The sequence below is a fragment of the Mustela nigripes genome, chromosome 8 (assembly GCF_022355385.1).
Source record: "Mustela nigripes isolate SB6536 chromosome 8, MUSNIG.SB6536, whole genome shotgun sequence".
NCBI classification, from domain to species: domain Eukaryota; kingdom Metazoa; phylum Chordata; class Mammalia; order Carnivora; family Mustelidae; genus Mustela; species Mustela nigripes.
This window is the reverse complement of record NC_081564.1, coordinates 65,249,528-65,269,386: the sequence shown is the minus strand read 5'-3', so window position 1 is coordinate 65,269,386 and position 19,859 is coordinate 65,249,528. Positions and strand designations below refer to the sequence as shown.

Here is a 19,859-nt window from a genome sequence, read left to right as displayed (position 1 = left end):
AGAAAGAAAGAAAGAAAGAAAGAAAGAAAGAAAGAAAGAAAGAAAGAAAGAAAGGAAGGAAGAAAAAATTTTTAACCCTTCATCCTTTTAATGGCTGTATAATATTCCATTGTGTTTATCTATACCACATCTTCTTTATCTGTTTATCTATTAATAGACCCTTAGGTTGCTTTTGTATAGTGACTATTGTACATAATGCTGCAGTAAACATAGAGGTACATATATCTTTTCAAATAAGTGTTTTTGTTTTCTTTGGGTAAATACCCAGTAGTGGAATTATTGGATTATATGATATTTCTATTTTTAATTTTTTGGAAACTCCATACTGTTTCCTACACTGGCTGCACAGCTTTACATTTCCATGAATAGTACACAAAGATTCATGAATAGTACACAAAGATTCTTTTATCTCTACATCCTCACCAACATTGTTTGTTTCTTGAGTCTTTCATTTTACCCATTCTGACAGGGGTAAGGTATAACCAGATCTCATGGCAATTTTGATTTGCATTTCTCTGATGATGAGTGATACTTAGAATTTTTTTCATGTGTCTGTTGTCCATCTGGATATCTTCTTTGGGAAAAAAAAAATGTCTATTTAGGTAAAAATTTTCTCCCATTCAGTATGTTGCCTTTTGGTTTTGTAGACAGTTTCCTTCACTGTGCAAAAGCTTTTTATTTTGGTGTAGTCCCAATAGTTTATTTTTGCTTTTGTTTCCTTTGCCTGAGGAGACATATCTAGAAAAATATTTCTATGGCTGATGTCAGAGAAATTACTGCTTGTGCTCTCTTATTTAGGATTTTTTATGGTTTGGGTGTCTCACATTTAGGTCTTTAATCCATTTTGAGTTTATAAATATACTTTTATGTTAGACATTAAAGTCATCAAAGTTTTAGATGGTGGACATTACTGGAACTAAATCCTTTTGTGTATCTATAATGATTCCCCTACAATAAACTCTTGAAAGGATTGCTGTGTTTAAGACTAGGAACTTCTTATAGCTCTTGGTATGTAATTTCTAGTTGCTTTGCAGAAAGATTGTACTAATTTACACTTCCATTCTTGGAACACCACATCTCACTTTTTCTTTTAATCTCTTCCAACTTAAGGAAAAATGGTAGCTCGTATTGTTTCCTTTCAATGTTAGGGACATTGAGCACTTTCCATGTCTACTTTCCAGCTGTAGGTTTTGTAAATGCCCATTATATTCTCGTCATATTTCTTTTAATGTGTTCTTCTTACTGATTTCTCTGGACACTTTATATACGAATATATGAAGTCTTTGTCATATCACAAATATTCTTTTGTTTATATCAATGACCTTTAGATGTTGGCCATGATCTTTTCTGTGTTGAGGGTTCGGTTTGTTTGTAGTTTATTGTCAGACCAAAGTTTTAAATTTTTGTCCAATCAAATCTATCAATTTTTTCCTTTTTCGGTTTTTCTGTCTTTGATATCCATTCCTACCCAATTTTTATAAAAATATTCACCATTTTTCTAATACTTTAATGGCTTTATTTTTTAAAAATTTTACCTTAATGAACTATTTTAAATGTACAATCATAGACAAATATGCATGAATTAAGTAAGGACTAAGTATCATCATTCCAGTGTGCAGTGGAATCCCAGAGAGGTGCCGCATTCAGGTTTGGTGGGTGATGGGATGCAGGGGTTTCCTCTACCCCTTTTGCTTCAACCAACTGAGCCACTTGCTCTTCCTTATGCCTCTTGCCATGTCTTTGTTTAAAATACTGTTCTCTACATCTCTGCTTAAGCATTTCTAGCCCCTTAACTCCCCCTTGACCCTTGCATTGTGCCATGTACTTACCCCTATTACAATACCTCTCATATCAAATTCAGAGGTGAGACCAGGGAATGGGTCTTTTTAAAAAATATATAAAAGGCAAAACTATGGAGACAATGAATGATCAATGGTTGCTGGGGTTGATGGAGGAAAGACGTGAATAGGCAAAGCACAGAGGATTTAGGGCAGTGGAAATACTCGTATTTTCTCTGATATTATACTGGTAGATATTCTGATATTATAATGGTGAATATATGCCATTGTATATTTGTTTAAATCCATAGAATATACAATACCAGCAATGAACCCGAAGGTAAACTAAGGACTTTGATGATTATGTGTCACTGTAGGTTCATCCATTGTAACAAATGTCCTACTCTGGTGGGGATTGTTGGTAATGAGCGAGGACATGCAGGTGTGGGGGCAGGGGATATATGGGAAATCTCTGTACCTTCCCCTTAATTTTGTTGTGAACCTAAAACTGCTCAAAAAAAACCCCATATATATATATATAGATATATAGATATATAGATATATAGATACGCACACACACACACATACACACATATATACGTATATATGTATATATACACACACATATGTAATATATATTTATATATAGTTTATATATAAACTAATTAATTAACTAATTTTAAATTAGTTTATATTTAATTAAATTTATTAATAATTAATAATATTATTATTTAATAATATTTATATTTGTGTATAAATTTACACATAAATATTTTTAATAAATAATATTTAATAAGAATGTCATTAATAATTAATATCATTAATATAAATTTTAAATATTATTTATTTAATATTAATTAAATTTAATTAACTAATTTTTAAAACAGGCTTGAGGTTGGGGAAGGAATTCAAATAGTATAGAAAGGTAGAAATTAAAAAAATAAAATTAAAAGGACTTTTTAATTTCTAAGTATTCATCATCTCAGGAGTGGTAAAGGATTTATTTTCTTGAAAGCACTGGGTAGCCATCACAGATTTTTCAGCAGGAGAAGGAAAGGGATTTGCGGAGGGAGGGACCAGGGGCCAACTGGTCAGTTGGGAAGCTGTTCCGGGAAGAGATGTCCATGTTGGGGAGGTGACAGTGGCAAAAGGAGTTGAGTATGGAGGCAGTCCGGGAAGGAGTCACACACCACCGACTGTAGAAGTGAAAGGAAGAGCTGAGGAAAAATGTGACAAAGTTTCTGGTTTTTCCGAAGTGCTGCCCTGACTATCCACCATGGAGTCAATAGGAGATTGTGTGAGGTTCTCATGTAAAGCAGAAAATGCCAAAGCTAGCCAGCCCCCCTCCCTTTTTTTTTTGGTGGGTCCATACTTTTAGAAAAGATCACCTGGAGAGGTTGCAATGGAAATTCATTTCGCAATAAAAATGATAGATAATCTCCTGCAAAGATAGTTTGCAGGAGAATGTCTCTTAAAGCTCCCCCCTTCTCAGATGGAGGCAAGGTTTGTAGGAGCTCTCTTGGCCCATGAAGGACCACATAATAAGGCTGATGCAAAGGGAGGGAGAGTTCACAGGCTGGGAGAGTCAGAGTATGTTTCTCAGCTTCTTGGGAGTGCAGTGAGGCAGGCCGAGGTAACAGATCCTCATCTTATCACCCAGGAGGCATGGCAAGCATGCATAAGGGTCCACATTTCCTAAGACAGTGAAAGCTCTCTACCTGTGACCTGTTCAAATGGGCAGAGGTAGAGAACATGACTGTATCAGACGTTCGTGACTAATTTTTTTTTTTTTTAAGATTTATGTATGTGTTTGACAGAGAGCGTGTATGCCCAAGGAGGGGGAGGGGCAAAGGGAGAGGGAGAAGTAAGCATTGAGCCCAAGGACTTGGGGCTTGTAGGGCTCAAATCCAGGACCCTGGGATCATGACCTGAGCAGAAGAAAGATGCTTAACCAACTGAGCCACCCAGGTGACCTGATTCGTAATTATACGCGGGGGACCATCTATTTAGATGGGCTATGGGTTGCTGTGAACTATGAGATACAGACCTTACTATCTCAAAATTTGCTGCCTGTTCTGATTATGGAGCCTTACAGCCTTCCCTTCCAACAGCCACATTATTTACTTAAAAAAAAAAAAAAAAGACAATCCTTTTTAAAAATATCAAAAAGGGAAAAGGGCTTCTCTGGGACCATCAGTAATATTTTTACTAAAAATACTTAAAGAAGATTTTGCAACTCTAATTAATGTCTTTCTCTATTTGTTTCTCCTACCAGATAATTTTCAAGATCAGATGAAAAGGGAACTCGCCTACCGAGAAGAAATGGTGCAACAGTTACAAATTGTAAGATGATTTCTACTTAAAAAATGTATGCCCCTTGATGGGTTTGTTTTCAAAGCATCCAATTTTCTGAAACCATTTAAATTTTTGCTGTGAAACTCTTTGGTCCACCTACCACTTACCTCTCAGCTGGTTTTGATGCTAATTACTCCAAGATTTACTTAGACACAGGATAAACAGATGTGTCAGTGAGTTTCCTCGAAATGTAACTACCTACCATGTGTTAATAGACAGATGTGTAAATTGTCTCCTTGGGTAAACCAGAGGTACCTGCCTTGTCTCCCACTGTGCAAACGTGTGAACACGGCTCTGGGATGCACTAGAAGCTCAGTGAAGGGCAATTGTCTTCTCTCTTTCTCTCCTTTTGTTACCCAGACCTAAGCCAGGCCCTCTGCTGCCAATAAACTTGGGATAAATACACTTAATCCATTAAATTCGCTTGAAGGGTGATGAAAAGAAGTAATAATTTCCAAATGAAGTGTGTTATTCACCCTCTCCTAATCATGTTGAAAAGTGGATGCAGAGATGTATTTATGTGGAATCAGGAAAGCAGGAAGGTGCCTGGCAAATACATGTAGTGGGGCATTTTCTTGCCTTTTTAAGGTTTTTTTCATTGTGAATTCACTGCCCTTCCTCCCCATGCAAATATATTGGGTATTAATTGTTAGTGCTTTTAAAACAATATCCCATGCTCTCATGTGCATGAGTACAATGGGGAAAATAATTTCTGTTCCAGATTTGTAAGGTATTTTTAGTCACTCGGATAAAGACATACGCCGGTCCTTGGTGGTATTCCCGGTGTGACTATTGTAATTTGGATGGCTTGATGTTTTTGAACTGGTCCGTGTTGCCCTTGTCTTGTTAAGCGTGTATCTATGCATACCTGCCTGTCTTGTCTAGAGAGCCAGATAGCTAGCTCTCTATCGGGGTAACTTGAGGAAGATAGGTATTAATGTTTTCTTTCTGCATCAGAGCAATCACGCTCGTGTTATTGGAGATTGCTGGGAGTCATTTTTAAGAAAGCCGTGGAGCTCATGAGGTTTTCCCCCATTCTGGGAGCTCCATTAAACACTTCCACTGATTTTCATTGGCCTCAAGTACTGGGTTAACATTCTCTGTTCTGAAAGCCACCTTAATGTTAAATGCCTTTTAAACAGGACCTTTCATCTTGTGTTGCTTTTGTTTGTATTAGTTTTGTTTGCACCTGAAGTCATAGGAGGGGGTGGAGTGTAGAAGGATTCTTCTTCATTGTTTGGTAACTAAGCCCCGAAAGAGGTTAAAAAAGAAAATGTATCTACATTCTTAGCTTTTGATACCTAGGTAATAAGAGCTATTAATTACTTGCTGTGAATGTGCTTATTGTTTTCTTTGTCCAAAGGACAAATTTATTTTTTTATTAAGATTTTATTTATTTATTTAACAGAGAGAGATCACAAGTAGGCAGAGAGGCAGGCAGTGGGGAGGCGGGCAGCGGGGGTGGGGGGAGCACGCTCCCTGCTGAGCAGAGAACCCGATGCAGGGCTCTATCCCAGAACCCTGAGATCATGACCTGAGCTGAGGGCAGAGGCTTAACCCACTGAGCCACTCAGGTGCCCCCAAATTTATTTTTTTAATATACACCCAGCGGAGGGCTCAAACTCACAACCCTGAGATCAAGAATCACATCCTGGACCAACCTAGCCAGCCAGGCATGCCAATCCAAAGAAAGAATTTAAATATAGATTTGGAGACAGGGATGTATTGATTTTATGTATCACTTTTAGGCTCTTAAAACAAAAACCGAGACACATGCAACCAAAAATTTGTGATTTCCTGGGCGGGGAGTCGAATATGGCAACACGGGCTTTAGGAAAAGGGGACTAATTATTTATTTCAGTGCCCTTGTTTAAGGTCAGTTATGTAACTTTAATGTCTTAATTCTCTTTGACATTCAATTGCTTTAGTGAAAGAGAAAATGATACTGCATCGATATAATAAGCAGACAGTATTAATAGAAGAAAAAAAAGTCTTTTGAGATAGTTGGTACCTGGAAGATATAAACTGGTATTACTAAACATTTTTATTACACTGTATCGCAAAATATTTTATCATCATATATTCATTTATTTAGACAAGTGTTATTGATTCAGATTTCTCTAGATAGTAAATGGTTCCTGGTCACAAATTAAATTCTTTGGGAGAAGCTAGAAATATTTCCCCTAGCCCTGTAGTTACCATGTAATTTCTGAAATGCACAAAAGCACATGCAGGCTGACAACAAGAAAACAGGTGAAATAGACATGATTTGTCCCTTCTGCTTCTTCTCTTGTGTTTCCTGCTGTAAGACCAAGAGGGTCTTCATCTTGCCTCCAGTACCTAGCATTGGTGTCTAGCATCAAATGCCTACCAATAAACAACTGCTAAATGAATCTTCACCCAGGGATGACCCTGACTCAACTTTGATACTCTTATAGGATAGCCCTCTTAATTCTTCTCCAGATTCCCTGGCTTGCTCCTGATTTCCTCGAATTTTCTTTTGTGCTAAGAAACTATTGCTACAATGACTAAGGAAGGTCATCTTAGTGAATTATGGGACGCACTATCCTTAGTACCCCCAGACACAAGCTGGAAGGTCTGCAAACTTCAGTTCAGGACTACTCCCATATAGTCCATTAAGTGTCAGTCTTTCAACTAAAGGAACTCATTGTAAGGTCTCACCTAGCACCCCGATGGGGATGTAGTAAGGCACAAGTACATAATCAATGTGAAATGCCCATGGATGTCATCCGAAGCTCTGAGAGCATGAGGAATCAATTTCATGGCACACCCCTTCCCAAAGCAGAACCTCTAATAGTAGGGATTTCAAGTTCTGGTGGCTAAACAGATTTTTGTGCAAGAAGAACCTGTGTTCACCTTATACTGTCTGCTTTGGAATTGAAACAGCAAACTCAAGTTTGCCTGAATGGAAATTTATCAAATCCTTTATTCAGCTTGTTTTATTTGCTGAAGTACTTAGAGGGTAATATCTTTAGAAAGTCTACCTCAAGATCTTCAAGAAGTTGCTAGGTATCACAATTATTCACTTTCTCAATATTTTTAGTTGCATGATCTAATTCATCAGTAAATATGGTTACATGTTTTGCTTCCTAGGAATAGGGCAATTCCCTCAGAATTATTCGATTGTATTATATTTAAATTATTTTTTATTTAAGGTTTATGGAACATGTATTATAAAAGAGTCATTTGCCTACAGAATAGGCATTTTTTTCCCTTTAAATGAAATAAAAACCTCTCCCATCCTGCAGTCATGAAGAATTCAAATATATTAAAGCCATCATATTTTATAACAATTCCCATAGACCCACAATGCATTTATCCTATGCTGTTACACAGTGTTCTTATTCAAAAGATTATATCGAAAGCATCTTGGGTATCATTGCTATAGAAAGAAAACTTATGAATTTCTTTGGCTTCTGCATTTTTAGATTCTCTGCTGACTGTCATTTCTGCCCCACTGCTTCCTTTTTTAGTTTGTTAAATGCAAAGTAGTGATGACTATACAAATAATTGACGGTCTTTGTACACTTATAAATGAATGTGCTTTTCTCTCAATGTGAGATTTAAAGCATATGCAGTTTATTTAACACTTATACATGGGCAACGAGCTAACTTTTTTTTAAATAGCTTAAAATTAGAGTTTATAGTACTTCACACAGTTTGTGTTAAAATCTTCCACCTCTGCCCTGGGTTATCAAATGCTTACAATGTTTTCTTTGCTAAGCCAGAGTTATTTATACAAGCAAAGAAATATATTCCTCTCACTATGAACCATATGCGAAAGTTTTAAAATTTAGCAAGGTCATGAAAATGTTAGTGTGTAGTATAGCACAGAGCGAAAAATTTCTCATTCACAGGGGGATTATGATTCTCAGAAAACTTCATTCAATTTTGAAAACAAAACCCATTACCCTGTACAATCAAGAAGGTGGTAAAGAAGCTAGATGCAATGTTATATATCAACGATATCTAAATTTTTTAAAATTAAAAAAGAAGGTGAAGACATTTTACTCCATGTATAACCTTTTGATTAAGTTTTTTTCAAGGACTGAAATATGATTTACACATTATGATGCCTTGATAATTTTTTTTCATCGCTAATTTGGCAAGAGTGTTTTTCAAGCAAGTGCATCTGTGTAGCAGCAACTAGTGTAGGTTTGTCGAAGACATACTCTTCTTTAGTCCTAATTCTTGCAGGACATTGTGAAACTGCAAAAGAGAGCCTGTGATAAATGGCTCCATTCAGACTGACAGCCTTCGAACTTGCTGGATTGCTACTAAGAAGCGGGTGGATGGAGAAGACATGCTAGTCTCCAAGTGCCCTCTGCTGTTTCCCCAGAACGCTGCAGTCTCATGCAGCCCGCAGAAGCTGGTCTCAAAGTTCTTCATTAAAAGCCTCAATTAAAATAACGCTCAATCCATAGATTTAGTACTAATGTTTCGTTCGCTGTGGACTTGTAAAAAAGCAATTTACAGCTTCCCGTTGGTGGGAGCACAGTGCTTCCTCGCAGGGAAAAGAGCAAGGTCTTTATTGTTGCTGGAGGGGCCCTCCCTCTTTGACAAGGATGCAACTCTTCTCCATAGTGACTCTCCTTGGAGATTCTCCAGGATTCATTAGGATGGGAACCTGCTCAGACTTCTATCATCTCCACCCAGAGAGTTTCTGAAGTGTGGTCTTTGACACTTTTTTTTTTTTTTTAAGGTGGATACAACAATTACTGCTTGGCACTATGTTTTTAGGAAAAAATCCTGAAGCCCGTATGGTTTTGCTTTTGTGGCTAAACATGCAGGAAAAGAAGGTCCCTGCAAGTCAGAGGACATGATGCTGCTTTAACGTCCTCCAGCAGCAGGCAGACTTTGTCTACAGTGGGTCCTTTTCCTGTTACTGATCAATTGCCAGGCATCTTGACAAGGCAATCACGGATCCCTAGTGGTTCCCTAGTTAAGCGGCCCTATCCTCGTTCTCCTTTTGACATGTTAACCCACCAGAATGTCTGAGGTCAGGTTAATTCTTTCTTGATACAAACTAGGAAGTTATCCTTTTGTACTTTTAATAGACTAGCACCAGCTAGGTAATTAATTTAGAACTTATATAACTTTGAGGGATTTTTTTGGGTGATTTTTAAGCTGGTCAAAATGAAAAGAAAGGTTTTATATGTTCTAGGACCGGATATTTACATGGAGTAATTAGCTCAAACGGAGCCTCTACAGGTCTGAGCTTCCAAGTTGAGGAGTATTTGCCGAAGTCTCTGTGAATCCACTATTGCATCTCATGGAACCCGAAGAACTGTCATTTATAGGAGGCACGATTACTTGATGTATCATAAGAAAAGAAATTTCCAACTATTATTCTAAGATATCATCAATTATAAAACATCTAATTTCAGAGATGTTAAAATGGGGGGGAATGTATTTTAAGATCAAGGAAATAGGGTAATTTCTATGAACAGTCAAGTCATGTGCTAATATAGTCTTTATCATTCATGGTTTAGGATTTAGCATTAAAAGGAAAAATGAAACAAGATGCAACCAGAGAGGGAAACAAACCATAAGAGACTTTAATCTCAGGAATCAAACTGAGGGTTGCTGGGGGTAGAGGGGAGAGATGCAGTGGCTGGATGACAGACATTGGGGAGGGTGTGTGCTATGGTGAGTGCTGTGAATTTTGTAAGACTGATGAATCACAGACCTGTACCCCTGAAACTAATAATACATTATATATTAATTTTAAAAATGAATAAAAGGAGGGAAATTCTAAAAAAAAATACATGATTTTTAGCTTACAACCTTAAGCTTTTGGGTCTTTGTTTTCATTTGGTTTTTATTTCATTTTGTTTTAATGACATGAATGCGATGATGTTTGAGTGGGGGTGATTCTTCAGATTTAAATTCCCTTCTGGAGAATTGGGGCTCACATGTGGAAATGTCCTCCCCTCCCACCCCTGCCAAGTCCTTTTTTCTTTTCCTTCTCAGTTTCCCACCTTAATGAAATGCTACAGTGTTGTTTCTGGAGGGGAAAGAAAATAGAAAGAAAAAGCAAGAAAGGGAGGGAGAGAGGAAGAGTGGGTGGGTGAGAGGGAGGAAGGAAGGAAGGAAGGAAGGAAGGAACAGGGCATTCTGACATAGATCTGAAAGCAGTGCCTTTCGGGCACTTTTCTTTGGGTTAGAATGAGTAGTTTATTGGCTTTGATGAGAGAGCTCAAGGTGATGTGAGAGCTCAAGGTGATGTTAACTTGTGTGGTGCCTGGGATGGAACAGACGCTTTCCAAATCGTTGTGGCACTGAATCTTGGGGTCAAGGACTTTCTCTAAATGTGAGTGTGGCAGAAATTACAGTGTATAGGTAATTCCTCATACCCTGAGATTTACATCATTTCTACGCCTTATCCTAAGTAATAGAATTCCATTCAAGGCTTCGTTATATCACGCATCTGAAGAGAGAGGTGATCCATGTGTTTTGGTGTATCACAACACTCACTGTGATGGAAAATGTGTGTCTCTGTTATTAGCAGGTGTAGCATGACCTAGAGTGAGAAGAAGAGGTAACCAGAGTAGGTCCCTGTGTCACTGTTCTTATCATAGTTATCCAGTTCATCTCAGCTCACGTCCTAAAATGTGAGATTGGGACTCTGAGCTTTTGATGGCTCTAACTGAATGAATCATTAATTTATTACTGTTGTCTGTGGCCTTTATCAGATATGTGCCTATCAGACGTATCCATGTTGTGTTTGTCTATCAAAATAGTGAGATGATTTTGTTAGTCTTTTTTTTTTGGTTATTAAAACACCTGATTCAACTGGCTGGTTATTAGGACAAAATAATCCAGCCAATCTTAGACACTCACATCATCGTAGACTCATAGTTCCTTCCCATTAGAAAAAGCTCATATTTGTGGATATTTATGGATGGTGGATCAGGAGAACAAAACACAAATATGCTGGAAACGTGGAGGACATGTATGTATCAGTATCCAAAAACCTTGCCTAATCCAGATAAAAATAATTGCATTCCCCTCACTGCTTTCATGTAACAGCCATGCTTCATGTTGCATCCTAGGAGGCTGGATATTCAGTTAAATGTAAAGTAGGTTCAAATCTTTAGAGTCCTGAGTTTAGCCTTATCATGAAGAAGATAAGTCACATAACGATAGAATACCTTAACTGGATATGAATAAAGGTGAATCTAAATAAAACATGTGGTCCAATTTCAGCCATTCAAATCTTCTAATGAAAAGCAACATCTCAAATGAGATAGGCTTTCCTTCAAAGTCCCAGCACTGAAAAGTGCTTTCCAAGTTTATACAGGTAGCATCCTCAGGGGTCATATTTTCCACTCAGTGCAATTATTTCTGATGCTTCTTGGGAGTTACTGGGAAATTAACCAGAGTAATAATTTGTGTTTAGATAGTTCATCTTGTTTGTGATTTATAATGACAGCATATTTTGTCACTGTAATTAAATGAAAGATAGCACTGAACTAGTTTGTAATCACATCCTTGTCCCTTTACTTGGGACATATATTATAACATCAGAAGCTCATTTTCATACCTAAATAAAAAATAGTAAGACCATATTATTAAGTACACACTGAAAACAATTCTGAAAATGAAATGTCATATACTGCCTCAGAGACTAGCTCTAGCAAGAGTCTGATGTGATCTCCATTTCTGTCCTTGATATGCTTTTTATTAGGCCTTAGGAATTTCTATAATCTGGAAGCTCCACACTGTTGATGATCGGATAGAGACCTTTTCTCCTTGGCAGGGGCGGGGGGGAATTCACCCGCATTCAAGTTGTTAGGCATGATGAAGCGTCTCCATGTGTATCCGTCTTTAAATTTAGCTTATCTGGATAGTTTTGCTTATTTTTATCTTACAGATCCCCTATGCCGCAAGCTTGATCAGGAAAGAAAAGCTTGGTGCCCATCTCAGCAAAAGCTAAAAGGTAAGCTTTTAAGAGATTTTCTTGAACTTGGAATTTTTATTGCTCAGCCATGTTCTTTAGTTGGTGTATTTGAAATAGCTCAAGAGATTAGTAAATTTGCAACCTGTGTTTCAGCCAATATACAGAGGAACTTTGTTATGCCCAGGTATGGGACTTCCTAAGTGAGTGACCATATACATTTTATAGATTCTTTGGAAAATTATTAAAAACTAAGGAAATTCTATACTCCTCTGCAGAAGCAATCTTCCTTCTGTTTTGAGGTTGTCTCTTCTCTGGTTCTCTCTGACACCCAGATTACTGCCCATCCACACAAAAGTGGTGTGTCAGTGACCACAGTTACTGTGTCTCCTCTTCCTCTGTGGTCTCCTATGCCTCCAATATTCTTCCCAAAATCTGGCTTCCAGGGAGCTACTGACGGACGGTGTTGTGAACATTTGCAGGCAATGAGGACCTTTGAGAACTTCTTCTGTAGGAAGAGTTATTCATTCTTTCCATAAACCACTCTGGGCTCCTAAGGCAAGGAATACAGTAAAAATTCAATAACTATAGTCAGAACAGACCTAAACATTTTAAAAGCAACTTTTTTATTATGTAGAAGACATATATAATTGTTAGAATCTAAGGGATACAAAAACTGTGGCTTGTTGGTTCTGTAACAATACATTAGGATGACCTAACAACTGGAATTGCTAAATCAGGGAAAAACTCAGATGTCAGAGGGAGCATTTGTAAGTGCTTGTGGCCAACTAGGATTACAGTCATTTATCAGTTTGACCTGTTCTCATCAGAATCATTCTTCCCAGGCCTTCCCTCTGGAACATGTTTTGAACTTAATAGAATGTGTTGGCAAAAAGAATTCTGAACAACACAGGCTTGTGGTTCCCTTTCTTTCTTTCATGTCTCTCTCTGTATATCACAAGTCTCCTCTGTCTTTGTACAAATGAAAATCCCACCTCTCGTCATCATCTTTTTTAGTGATAATCTTCAGCATTTATCTTAAATAGTGATAATTATGTCTCCCACATTTCATCCAAGACGGTCTCTCAGTCCAATGCTTTCCCTTAATTTTACACACAACGTACTAAGGTATGGAGAAGAGAGTCGTGATGTTTTCGGTGCATGTTGCAAAACTAGGAAGAGATCCTAGGGCTCCTGACCTTAGATTCAGTGCCAGCTTTCTCATGTACACACTTCCTGTCCTTTGTGGGCAGTTGTTTCTGCAAGAGAGACAGTCAAGTAACAAGTCCTTGTGTTTCCATCTCCATGAAGTCATACACAAGTGGGCCTGTGAGTTGGCTCTGTTCTGTATGTTCTTCTTAAGCCTAAAGTTGATGTTGGGCATTTCTTTCCCATTAAAGAAGACAGGTTTATACCAGCTGGGTGAAATGAATCATTTAAAAATAGTCAGACTTCACTAAATCTTAACCCAGAACACGAAGGTAATCAAGGCGAGAATCACCCAAGTAAACTCATAGGGATAATAATTTGAAAATAAAGTGATTTTTTTTCAAGTTAAAGAAACTATATTAGAATGTGTTCTTTTTAAATAACGTTTTTATGGAAGTGTAACACACGCTCATGAAAATCCAGAGATCAGCCAGCCATTCAAGTCATGAAGTTGACGAATCAAAATTCAGTGGATTTTCACAAGATGAACTCATTTAGGTTTCCAGCACCCAGACTGCCCCCCTGTATCCCCGCCTAGGCATCCCCCAACCCAATAAAGATCAGCTTTGCCTGATTTTGAGCTTTAGTGAAGGACGGTATACAGAATGTTCTCTGGTATATGGCTTCTTTTAATCCGTGTTTTTGAGGTCTGTCCATTAGAATGTAGTCTCATTTCCCCTCAGGAACTCCAGCAAACTCTCTTTTTACTCCTTCTGATTCCCCAAATCATCTTCCCTGCTTACGATGAACTTCTCTTGCACCTACAAAATGAGGACTCACTGCCCAGAAACCATGCCTCTGATGGTGACATCGAGTACAGCTAGGTGGGAAGAAAAAAAAAAAAAAAGATTGATTTGTGTTTAGTAACTAATGCTTCCTTCATGCTGATTTTGTTTCCATCCTTGCAGACAACAGGGATTTCTCTAAGTAGACCCTGGTGCTTTCAGAAGATTAGTGGTTACTTAAATGCTGAGCTAAATCAGCCAAGCAGAGAATCACGACCATATTGTTAGAGGCGGTATTTGATTCTCAACATGCCAAGCCTGCAAGGAATTACCCCAAGAGAGATTACAAAATAAAAATCATTACACCAAGGGAGAGAGACAAATTCTGCCTTGCTGAGTGACCACAGGTTTCCAAATGAGGGACTGATGCATTAATGTCTTATGCAAGAGTGACCCTTAAGGTAGTGTGCTGTGTTCTTGCCACCCAGTGACTATTAAGAGGAGGAAGCTTTTCAAAACCACAGGCAATCCACTTAATAAGCCAAGCAAGTATTGCCACATATCACTGCTCTACAAATCTTTCTTGCCCTACATTAGGACAGAAGAAATTCCAAGTCGAGTCGAATAAAGGTCCACCCAGACCAGGATACTAACTGGGTAATTCCATTACAAGAGCCAAGTTGTTGTTCCTAAAAATACCAACTTCAAAATTTAGGCATGTGCACTGAATGCTCTTAGCTTTTTCCTTGATAACTCTTTAAAGACCCATTACCCATGGATTTATCTAAACCTTTCTTCAACCTAGGCATCGTCCCCTTTGGGGCAATGAATTCTATTAGTTTAGCAACCAGCTGTGTTAAGTGTAGTTTGCTTTCTTTATTTTCAAGCTACCTCCTACAACAAGCCCTAGTAGATTAGCCATTGGACTACTTTGCATGTTTGTTTCATTCGTAAACTCACAAGTACAACAGAAATGATTTGAAAAAAATATTTTAAAATGCTCTGTGTATTATACTTGCATCTAGGACTGGTTCTAACACCAGAATTATTCCTGACAGTCTCTCCTACATGTAGTTTTTTCCATGATCCATGTCCTGCGGAGACACCCAATGTAATCTTTGTGAAATCTGTACTCCCAAAGAAGTACCATGACGTCAACACTAATGTAACTATCAATATGCATTCTTTTTCTTCCAAGCACCTTTTGTCCCCCAGATTTTATTTATTTTAGAGAAAGAAAGAGGGAATGAGAGAGAGAGAGAGCGTGAGTGGGGTGAGGGGCAGAGGCTGAACAGCGAGCCTGATGTAGGGCTGGAAGCCAGGACTCCAAGGTCATGACCTGAGCCAAAGGCAGAGGCTTAACTGTTTAACCGCTTAACCAGCTGAGCCACCCAGGCACCCCCCCAGGCAACTTTTAACCTTATACAAATGGTGAAGCACCCAGGTCTTTCAGTCATTCTACACAAGTGGAAAGTGGATGGTGGGAAATGACTTGTTCATAGTCATACAGAAACTCGTGATCAAGCCAGAAATAGTAATAGTAATAACTATCACTTCTTGAGCACTAATTATGCCAGATGGCTGGGCTAAATTCTTTGCCATATTATCTATCTCTTTTGAACCTTAAAACTCTATATGGTAGATTCTATTATTATCCCCATTCATGCAAGGAAACATTGAGGTTCACTGAGGTTGCTTAGCTAGCAAGTGACAGGGCCAGGATTCAATCCAAGTCTGTTTGACTCAATTACACTTCTCTGTCTCCCAAGGATCATTGGGCTGGTTTGGAAGGAGTCTGCCTTCTGTATCTGACACTCCTTCCCTATGTTATCTTGAGTGGAATGTCATACAATCTCTTTGAGGCTCATTCTCATCTGTAAAATGTGGGAGGCCAAGTCTGATTAGAGTCTCTGCCTGGTCTACAATGTTGACTATTACTCTTGCATACCAGACATCCGCCATGCTCTTTCCTTTCCCATAAAGGAACTGCTTTTATTAAATATGCTCAAGACCATATATAACATCTTAGGGCATGACAAACATACTTTCACTTTATATCTGCATTTTCTTAAACACAAATGGCTCCTTTGCATACTTCTGGAGAGGCTGAGAATTTTTCTTCCTGTACTAACAATATCTACCTCTTTGGTAAACTCCTGTTACTTTTATTTCAGTTTTGGAATAATTGCTACAACAATAATAACAAGAAAAAGCTCTTAAAAGGATAGGGAGGGATTGTAATAGAACACTCTGCATCTTCCTTTTGTATAGATCAAAGACAAAGGGAAGGACTAGCATATCCATTTCTTTCATCTGTAGTCAGACGTAGAGGACCAGGTTCTTTCAAGAGTCTCCATTGAAACTGACAACGTGCTCCTGCTCTGCTCAATGCTTTGTGTCTATTATCTTATTGAATCTCCAAAACAGCCCATTGAGAGAAGGACTGCTCCTTTCACCATATTCTACAGCTGAGAAAGCCAACATGCAGAGGAGCTGAGTACGTGGTCTGTGGTCTCCCTGGGAGCACATAGCAAGATTTGAGCCAGGTTGCCTGGCTTTATCTCCCACACTTCATCTATTCACCTCTGAATCATACCCAGAGAGTGTGGCTTAATTCACATCTTCTATTATCAGTGATAAATATGCAGCTAATAGCCAATCCAATGGTTTTGTTGACGTTGAGTCACAAGAACTCTAGTCTGTGCTTTGCCATTGCCCTGACACCTCAGGACAAGAAAAGTGGATGTACCAGGCCATCCAGCCGAAGCCAGCGGGGCACTGGTGCATGATAGTCTGTCTGCCCTTTTCACTGCAGGCTGTCTTAAGCAACCTGGAGCTTCTAGAACCCTGCAAACATGGCCTTATTGCAAAGAAGGCATAGCAAATCAGCACACTCTGATGTAATCATTCTAGTTTGGCTCAATGTCTGCGGAGATGCCTAAGGGAAGATGGCAGGCAAATAGATGTAAAAAAGAAGGTGCTTTCATAGTCACTGTTGAAATATCTTATCCAAACAGTACTAAAAATGTCTTCTCTCAGGATATGTTAAATGTTCCTTGACATGATTGTATGGTGCTGAAGTCTTCATTGTGTGCTTTTTGTCTTCTCCCAGGTGCACAGAACCACTTACTCTTGTTCTCTTGTAAGATACAGCCTGCCACTGAGCACTTCTGACCCACATAAAGACTGCAAATTGAAAGGGCTTGGGAATCCAATACAAAATCAGGTTCTGGAGAACCCAAGGACAAGTGACCTCAAAGCAGCATGGACAACCATGGAAAATCGACTGTAGTGGCCACTCGTCGGCGCCAACCAGAGCAGCCAATGCTTGTCTCATCTTTTGGTGGAACCAAAGTTTGAGTCTTTGTGTTTTTCAAGGCCAACTGAACCAGATTGTGAGAGTGCTGTTAGCCAACCGGGGTGGGCAATCCGTGGACAGTTCCAAGTGATCTCAGTGCTGCACATGTGGAGAGAGCAAGACTATCTGTTGCGTTTGAAGACATGATTCTTGGTGGAAACACAAGACCTGTCCTAGGAGTGGGGATCACGTTTTGACACCTGGGATGGCGTCAGCCGTACAGACCCGCTTTTCACAGGAAACTGGACAGACTTACACGTGGCCCCTTCCTCTCTGGTACTTTGCCTGCTGTATGAATGAAGATTGTATTCCTCTGGAAATATTTTACAGTTTAATATTGAGTGTAATTAAGAATATAATCATGTTATCAAAAATGGTATTTAACTCTGTTGTAGTTTCTTTAACATTCATGTGGATAAAAAAAAGTCTATAATAAAAAAACTATGAACTAATAGTGGTGTTCATGTAGTTAAATGCACATTTGATTGGGGGCAACTAATAAAAATGAATACTTTTTAGAATTATTTTGGCATAAAATATTTGAATAAATTATTTTTGAAAATGGAATTCCTTCAAAAATGATTATTAAAGTCTAGGTTAGCTTTTGGCCACTGTCAGCAGCTGGAATCCTCCCCATCATGTTAGGATCTTTGTAGGGTTAAGGAAGGCTTCTGGATTCCTGCTAGGTCTTCTGACAGCCTTGGTGATGGTGTTGATACTATGCCTCCCTCCTTACTGTGATGTTGAATCAAAGTCCGAGATCTCTCTTTTTTTAAGATTTATTTATTTATTTTAGAGAGTGTGTGGAAGGAGAGGTAGAAGGAGAGGGAGACAGAATTCTCAATCAGACTCCCTATTGAGCTTGGAGCCCCATGCAGAATTCCATCCCATGACCCGAGATTAGGGCCTGGGCTGAAATCAAGAGTCGAATGCTTAACCAACTGAGTCTCCCAAGTGTCCCCCAAGATCTTTGTATGCCAAAAATTCTGCCTTTCAGATGAGATAGAAGGACCAAAATGGTAACTCCTTTGAGGCCAGGATTTCTAAGTTCGCTGAGTTGTGCAGAAATCCACTCTGGGAGACGTCTTACCATGAGGTTGCCCAAGACCATGCTAACTGAAGAGGCGCAGGCACCTTGCCAGTGGCATTCATGGCAGATTTCAAAAGAGGCTTAAAATGCATCACCATGGTATTTGATACTTTCCACCCCACACCTTCATTATTATGAACTATCAAAAAAGGCTTCGCAATCTGCCTTAGAGACAAATTTTCTTACCTTTGGCTGTCATATGAAGAACCCAAAGGAGAGCTACTTATTAGTGATTTTCTTCCTAGGAAGCTGGTCACAGAAGGAATCTAACCCGGTCCTGGAATCTGAGGACAGATTCCTAGTGATTACTAGTGGAAACAATATGAGGATGCTGTTACTGGCCGCACAGGACGGATGCTGACTCAGAGGTGTTCTGGCCTGTGTCTGAGCATAAGACTCACGCCACCCTTCAGACAGGGTACATGTTTCTAAAAATGGCAGCTGTGCTTAGGAGGGTAACTGGGCCCTCAAGTTAGTGGGGCATTTTCTCCATGTGAGCTTTACATTACATATAGGGATGGAAGCCCAGAACCCTTAGCTTTGTACTTGAAACTGATACTGCCAGAGGTGACAGAAAATCATCTGTGAGAACACAAACCTGGCTTCATGACCTACCACCAGAGGACAGCAATGGTCATTTTCTGCAGAACCCAGTGTAACTTCAGAGACCAGTGCTAGGACCTGGCTTCTCAGAGCCAGAACAAGGACTGGGCAGGCTGAAAAAACTCACAGACTTACAGATGAATTGAAGGGCTTTCTCCTGCAGCTGTATCATCTGATAGGGTAAACAAGCCTGAAATGTCATTCTTGTTTTCCTGATTGCAACTTGAAATGTCTCAGAGTCAAGCAATATCAGCAAATAAGTTTGAAGCAATAAGTTTGAGCCACACTGAGCCTTCTGGTTCTCCTCCTAAACTCCAGGCTCTGTAGAAGCCCAGCTGTGCATCTTTAACAGAGCACTTGGGAAACTGCCATTGTCTTTATTCCCATCACCTTTGAGTCTTCCCCTATCTGGAGGTATTTTATCAGACTCAGTCTAGAGCCCAAGAATCTTCCATGAATCCATGAAGTTATACAAACAAACCCAAAAACTTCAGAGGAAAAAAAAGTCCAACATATGATATGGAAACATCATTGATTCGTATATTTTCTCATGAAGGAGAGCAAAAACCTTTTTTTAAAATTTATTTTTATTTTTTTCAGTGTTCCAAGACTCATTGTTTGAAAACCTTTTCTTCATTCTAGCAACGCTTGATGTTCCTAAATTGGAACAAAAATAATTTGTCCCTAATACCGGATGTGACTGGGTTATCTGAGCTGCCCTGTGGAAACAGACAGGACATCCATCTAAAATGCTGCATGGGGTCTAAAAATAAAGTCACTCTTCAGAAGGACAAATAAAAATTCTTGGCTTCACAAAATG

General features: G+C 38.9%; 1 protein-coding gene across 2 annotated transcripts in view; it reads left to right on the top strand.

Annotated features, from left to right (window-relative positions):
* The window catches only part of SKOR2 (SKI family transcriptional corepressor 2), a 52,877-nt gene extending 35,128 nt beyond the window's left edge, over positions 1-17,749 (top strand). For both annotated transcript variants that reach the window (XM_059409611.1, XM_059409610.1), the window contains exons 7-9: positions 4,054-4,121; positions 12,031-12,096; positions 17,101-17,749. In XM_059409611.1, the coding sequence (XP_059265594.1) occupies positions 4,054-4,121; positions 12,031-12,093 (131 nt within the window). In that variant the 3' untranslated portion in view covers positions 12,094-12,096; positions 17,101-17,749. The remainder of the gene's footprint in view (positions 1-4,053; positions 4,122-12,030; positions 12,097-17,100) is intronic.
* The last annotated feature ends 2,110 nt before the right edge of the window (positions 17,750-19,859 follow it).